General features: G+C 37.5%; 1 protein-coding gene across 1 annotated transcript in view; it reads left to right on the top strand.

Moving 5' to 3' along the window:
* The window catches only part of LOC138865034 (replication factor C subunit 1-like), a 6,092-nt gene extending 816 nt beyond the window's left edge, over nt 1-5,276 (top strand). The window contains exons 4-7 of the mRNA XM_070134066.1: nt 360-505; nt 664-877; nt 3,638-3,811; nt 3,983-5,276. Coding sequence (XP_069990167.1) covers nt 360-505; nt 664-877; nt 3,638-3,811; nt 3,983-4,093 — 645 coding nt within the window. The 3' untranslated portion in view covers nt 4,094-5,276. The remainder of the gene's footprint in view (nt 1-359; nt 506-663; nt 878-3,637; nt 3,812-3,982) is intronic.
* The last annotated feature ends 2,049 nt before the right edge of the window (nt 5,277-7,325 follow it).

Here is a 7,325-nt window from a genome sequence, read left to right as displayed (position 1 = left end):
CCATAGAAGTGAATATAGACCAATATTCCTATGGGAGAAAGAACCTTGTAAAATAGCTATCAACTTTATGTGCATAGTACATATATGTGTATATGTATATAAATATTGTTAAATTTAAAGTAAAGCATGAGAGGAATGTTGGAGAGAGACAGAAATATATATTTTTTGTTTATATACTGTCTACAGAACACTGCTTTATGTATTTCTTTAATGATTTTAGTGATATTTGAATTTTTCATGCATTATAATCTGCGTTTTTACATAATAGATTTCATAAATGTATTCAGCAAATTACTCTTTTTTCACTTACTATTTTACTATGTATGAGTACTACTCAGTAAGATGTCTTGTTTTTCTAGGCAATGTTCAGCAGTGTTTTGCCAGGAGAATATATGTCTGGGCATTTAGCTGGACAGATTGAATTCCCACGATGGCTGGGCAACAACAGTCGTCGCAACAAATTTGATCGCATCATGCAAGAGCTCCAAATGCACATGAGGCTTAAGTATGCAATACTTAAAGATTTCATAAATAAGATAAATAAAAGAAAATACCAGTACAAAGATAGAAAAAAAACATATGGTGCTTATTATGACATAAATGAATAGTTGTAATTTTCAAAAACAATTTAAAAATTATTAAAATTGCCATTGTATACTGCAGGATTTCTGGTTCTAAATTAGATGTTGGAATGGATTATTGTGGGCATCTGAGAAATGCTGTGATCAACCCCTTAATCCATCATGGGCAAGATGGTGTACAAGATGCTGTAAAAGCTATGACCACCTATGATCTCTTGCGAGAGGACCTGGAATCCTTGTTAGAACTTAGTCAGTGGCCGGGAAGCAAGGATCCAATGAGTAGGGTTGATAGCAAGGTTAGTAGCATACCTAACGTTTCTGTATATAATCATATGATATCCCCCCTAAACCAATGCATGTTCTTATGATGCAGGAGTATACGAAAGGGAAACTGAGGCCCACAGTTTAGGATCGCCCCTACCTTGGGCTTCAGTCCATGGGTTGCTAATTTTTTTGTTCTTCCTCTTTCCTTTTCCTTAGCTTCTTCAATCCCCTCTCTTGTCCACTTCCTAAGGTATAAGAGTCATGTTGAAAGGATGAAAGACTGGCTTTGTGTTGGTGCTGAATGGCCTCAGAGAGCCATGGGCATAATATTCCCTTGTGTCTTCCCCACATATTTCAGACCCACCATGGCCAATAATGAAGATTTTGTACCCATATTAGGGGCATTGGGGATTACCCCTTCATGAGCAAGCCTAACTGAAATGGCCTTCTCTGGTTTCCCAAGCCCTACCTCTAATTTGATTACGGTTCTAACCACTGCTACTACTACCCCTTTCTTGATGCTTGCTGCCAACATGATCCATTTGGAATCATCCACCTGGGCTGTTACTCAACCTTCAGAATAGATCCCTTCCTCTTTCCCAACACCCTCCACTCCATCTCCTCCTGCACAGTCTTTCTTTTTATACCATCCCTTCTCTAAATATTATTCATCCTTGTTGTTTTCCTCTGACTAGTACTACCTTACTCCACACTTTGCTCTCTTCCTCCCACCCTCATCCTTTAATGCATTTACCATTATAGAATACAGAATTGTGCTGCTTTTATATAATTTTTATCCTCATCCCATCCCTATTTTTTTCTTATTTATTTGTTTTTATCTTTTTTATTAAAGCATTAGTAATTATTATTTATTTATTTTTTTTTTTTTGACAGTCCATATATAAAAAGCACATGAGGCTAAGTTGTTTGCATCATTCTCATTTAAAAGGACTAAACCCTCTTTCAAAAATGGTTGTTGGGTATGTATGGGGAAACTGCTTAGAGTTGTATTCAGTCATTTGCATACATAATCTTTGCAAATTATTAATCAAAAACAATTGGATTGGAAGGCGTGGTGAGTTGTCCAAACACTTATGAAGCATGTGATTGGCAGTTTCCATTTTTTTACCAGAAGTGCATGGAGGTCACATTATTACTATTTTAACTTTTTATGAAGGGCATTCAATAACCCAATTTTTAAATTTCTGTCTTTCCATCTATTTAAATTTTCATTATGAAGTATCACTTTCAGTATAAAAAGACTTTCGCTTATTTTTCTAATATTAAAAAATAATTAACTTTAACATAATATTTTTTACATACATACTTTGTACTGCTAGACTACAGCATATTGCCAGGGAATCTTTATGTAAATTCTATTTCATGTATAAATGTTAATTTACATTTTGAAAGAAAAATCTCTCCAAATACTGTTTCACAAATCATAGTAATTTGTTTGCAAGATTGCTACAAGTAAAAGCCTATATAGGTATATGCCTACCTCTGACGTTATGCAGTATCAGTATAGTGCTATACTATTCCTCTAAGAGGCCACCAACTTTTATGCCTACATTGTCATGATTACCTTTCATAGATATGACCTTCTCCCATAAAGTTTATATAGATAGAGAGTCCTGCTCTGTTTAATTATATTTATCCCTCCCTCGTCAATTTTGGAAATGTTTGCATTTTAGCTACCTTGCTAAGCACTGTCACCCAACAACCTGCTGCCCTCTATTGTTCAACCTAGTAGTAAAAGCATTCAGATTGCCCTGCACATTCATGAATGTGTGCCACTTGTAGGTGCTTGTATGAAGTATTTTATAGAAGCTAACCTACCTTCAAGTCTGATTCTGTGGTAGCAGTTCTAAGATTCAACTTGGCCTCACTCTATGTAAGTCCATATAGGAAGCACACCATCAAATATTTTCTCTTGCTACTGATTTCAGCATCTCCCCCAGTATCTCTTTTCCGTATCCCTTACCATCCTTCCTTCTCACTTTACATATTGCACCAAGCAATCTAAACATTCCACCCCTCTTCTTTTTCTTCTCTTAAAAAACCTTTGTTTCTCTAACCTTTCCACCCAACTCCCATCCAGAAACTCTTAGGGACATCCAAAATTTTCTTAACCTGACCCAAGGGAATGCTGCTCTTCATCCACCCTTCAATTTCTCTACTCTTATTCCTTCTACATCCATCCTCATCCTCATCATATTCCCCCTACCCTTCTTTTCTCCCACCCTTTCCCAACTTATACCATCCTCCCCTTATCCATTTGCACCATCCCCCTTCTTTCCCATTATCTCTTCTGCTCCCTCTTGGTTGCTTATATAACTCCCATCTATCACAAGTGTACCATCCCAGATCCTTCCCTTCCTGATGTTATTTCTGATACTTAACCCTTCCTTGGGCCCTTATCTGATTCCCTGGATTCTTCTCTTCCTACTTCTCAGGCACCCATTGTTCCCTCTTCCTTCCTCAGACACATAGATACCCTCCTTTTAATTTAATTCCCCTTCACCCTTAATCCCCTTCCCTCTTATGCTAATCCCTGCCTTACTTCATTTGCTCTTTACCTTTTTCACCACCATACTATCCTATTTTTAATCCTTTTCCCACACTAATTTACCATGGGTCTATGACCTCGGGTATCTAGCACATATCATTTCTTTTAGCCATTAATCATTAATCATACAGTCTTATTAACATAATGAAATTTAAGATATTACCTCAATTAGAGTTACCTACAATTATGGAAAACAGAATGAACCATTATGTGATATTTCTAGGTCAAAGCTGCCTTCACACGCCTTTATAACAAAGAAAGCCAGCCAAGTCCATATGTTTCTGTACAAATATCCAAAAAGAAGGGAAACAGGGGTGGAGATGACATGTATGATGAGGAAGAAGTAGAGGAAGATGAAGAGGACACCGATGATGTAGCTTCAGATGCCATGATTAAGGCTAGTTTCTTGTAATGTCAGAGTGATTCATAAAGTATTACTTATTGGAAGGGTTTTGTATGTGGTTTGATATATGAAACTGACTGATTTATACATTTCTTTTCATATACTATACCCCCTAATATTTTATTTCAGTAGATGTTTAAGAAAATGTTATACCTTTATTCACAGATCAAGAAGGGTGGACAAAAGAAGGTGACAGAAATTGGCAAAGTAAAAGGCAAAGGATTACCCAGCAGTAGAGGAAACAGTGGAAGAGGGAGAGGAAGAGGGAAGAAGTAAGAAGTAAGAGATAATAGGGATGATGGAAGCATGTTAGTGTCAGTATTTCTGTAAGGTGTTACAGATTTATATAAGAGTTCTTTGAAATTCACTTGAATTAGTATGATATTCTTTTGGAAAGTATTGAAACTGTAATGAGAAGTAAAAGCTATCTGTAGCTGCTGAAAATATGCAAAAAAATATATTATTTGAAGAAAGAGAAATCCTAGTTTTGTTCAATGGTTACAGAAAATGAAATTATTAACAAGACACAACTACTCATTAACCTATGTGTAGGTGCAGACAGATACAAACATTTAAGTGAAAAGTTAGTTTTGACATCAAGTACAATAAAGTATTTTATATATTCATAAGGACAATTGTGTAAAAAAAGAAAAAAAGGATTTTTTAGCTTTAGGTGTCATATATAATGCTGGTGTGTCTATACTATATTTAACTTGTTTCATTGTCAGATTGATGGTAGTGAAGCTGTAAACATCTTTAGATGTGTACTTCATACTAAATACATACCAGATTTTGTAGGTATGTCATTTGTCATAATTAAAGTAAATCAGTCATTAAGTTCTAACCAAGAAACCAGGTATTCAGTGGAATTCCCATGTCTTTCCCTAGAGAATATTCCATATAAGTAGTAAAACATATATCAGTATCATAAAATGTTTTGCTTATACATTTTTCTAAATATATTCTTGTTTTACTCACTTTCAGTAAAAATCCTGTTTAGAATTCTAATGTTGAATCCAAGGCATGGAGATTTAGTGGATTTCAACAATATTTGTAGTATGGTGATCCATTAGGATGTGCCCCATTGTTTTTATACATATATAAATAAAATCTTCCTGTATTTGAAATTGCAAGTTGTTATTAAAGCGTGAACTTGATATGGTTGATGTTGAGGCTAATTTATTAATCAGACCAATTTTACATACTGAAGAAAGTGTACCTGCCAAGCATGGGTCATCTTTAGCATTCAAATTAACCATTAACCATCCACCATCACAAACATCACTGCAATGGCCAAGTATGCTAAGTGAAACTGGAAATCTATTAGATCTTGGCTACAGAGTATCCTCTTCGATGAAAGTATGGAATAGTTGTAAAGAGCTAGACTATATTCAAATTTTCCATAACTTTACATCCCATCTTTGTCACGTGGTATTTTTTATAAAGATGTAGTATTTAAGATTTCGTATTATTGTCCTCTTCCCCATCCCGTTTTCGTTGTTGTCCTGGGGATTATAAGACGGAGACTTGAGGCCCATTGTTGGGGATCATCCTGACCTTTAAACCTTGGCCCTCGACTCAACTAATTTTGCTTGGTCTTTTCTACTCCCCCTTTCCTTTTCCTTCGCCCCTCCCCAATCCCTTGCCCGTTGTTGTTGTGGGGGGCTTTGGAGACTGAGACCCGAGGCGGGGGATCTCCCCCCTCTTATCTTTCCCAATCTAATTGCTAAGATGTAAGAGTCGTGTTGAAAGGATGAAAGGTTGACCTCGTGCCAATCATAAAGGAGTGGAGATTGGGAGCCTATACGTGAACAAGAGAAATGGATGGAGCAGATTTTAGAGGTAGAGAAACAAAAGCCATTGTTGGTAGCCCAGGAAGAGATTGATGTTATTGACGACTGGATAAGTTGATGGAGAGATTTTATGGAAAGGCCAGAGGCGAAGATGGCTAGATCATCTACATACAGTGATAAACGGATTCTTGGTGGTAAAGCGGAAACTAATCTGTTAATAGCTATTAGGAACAGTGTGATGCTTAGTAAACTGTCTTGTGGGACACCTTCAAATTGAGGAAAAGAGGAGGAAGTGGAAGAGGTAAATCTGACACGGAAGGTTTGGTCAGAGGGGAAGGATTTTATAAAAACACCCATGTTTCCACGTATTCCGTGGAGAGATAGGTGTTGTAGTATATGGTGCCGCCAAGTAGTATCGTGCTTTTTCGAGATCAAAAAAGACGGCTAATATGGACTCATGGCGTGCAAATGCTGATGTGATTAATGTTTCTACATAGGCTAGTGGATTAGCTGTGCTTTTGCCGCAAAGAAATCCGAAATGATTGTGGTATTTTAGGTACCACATTAACCTGAAATTTATCATCCTCTCCATTGATTTGCATAGGCAGCTTGTAAGTGGCGGTAGTAGTCTTGGGGAAAAGTACCTGTTTTCTTAAGTTTCAGGAAAGGTAGTACTATGGCTTCTCTCCAGTGGGGAGGAAAGTTTCCAGTCGTCCATATGTTATTGAATATTGAAAGAAAGAAGGATAAGGAAGTAGGAGAAAGGTGTCGTAGCATACGGTAATGTATATTGTCTGGGCTTTCATGGGTGTTGCAGCATGACTGAAGTGCATGATAGATCTCCGAAGAAAGGGTGGATTATAAGGTTCTGTAGATGACAGGGAGGAGATAGGAGTGCGCTCGTTGTCCAATTTAAAGGAAGAGAAATGAGGAGAAAGATGAGAGCCACTACTGACTTGGCTGAAAAAGGCACCAAGTTCAGTAGCTACTTGACGAGGATCAGAGATGAGATTATTATGAATATGGAGGACAGGGGCAAGATGAGGAGGATATTTTCCGGATAATTTATTGATTCGCCGCCAGAATGCAGAGATTGGTTTGGAGGTTGTTATGGAGGATACATAGTTTTTCCAGTTGTTTGTCATGGAGTTATGGATTGTACGGCGAAGCCTTCATATACTTACAAAAAGCTGATGCTTTTTTAAAGTATACGAAGGCTGTTAATTGACTGGGGGTGCCCCTCTTGTGTCGGTAGCTATTCCAAGCTGCGCGCTTCAAATGAAACGCTTTCAAGGTTCCACCATGGAACACATTTTGAGGTATAAGGTTGGGAGGTTCGAGGGATGGTTATATCGGCTGTATTTAGAACATTAGTTGTGAAGTATTGGAGCATTTCTGAGGAAAATCCGGATAACTCTGCAAGGTATGGTGCTTTGTAAAGGAGGTATGATATATGGTGTTTTATGATGGACAAGTATGGAAGGGGCAAATATAGAGAGAGGGAGTGACATAAAATGGTAGTTGGGAAGTGGTACTGGAGGATGTGTGAGGAAGGTTTCTTGGAGGCAGACGATAGATGGATTGCAAGAGGAGAGAAGATGGCGGAGGTCAGGTCTGTGTGAACGAAAGCCTCTAATGTTCCACTGCAGCAGAGCCATTGCAGATCATTCAACAGCTATTATGGGTGGTAATGTATGTCCGAGAGGTAAGGATGT

The sequence above is a fragment of the Penaeus vannamei genome, chromosome 19, assembly GCF_042767895.1.
Source record: "Penaeus vannamei isolate JL-2024 chromosome 19, ASM4276789v1, whole genome shotgun sequence".
NCBI lineage: Eukaryota > Metazoa > Arthropoda > Malacostraca > Decapoda > Penaeidae > Penaeus > Penaeus vannamei.
This window is presented reverse-complemented; position numbering and strand designations above follow the sequence as displayed.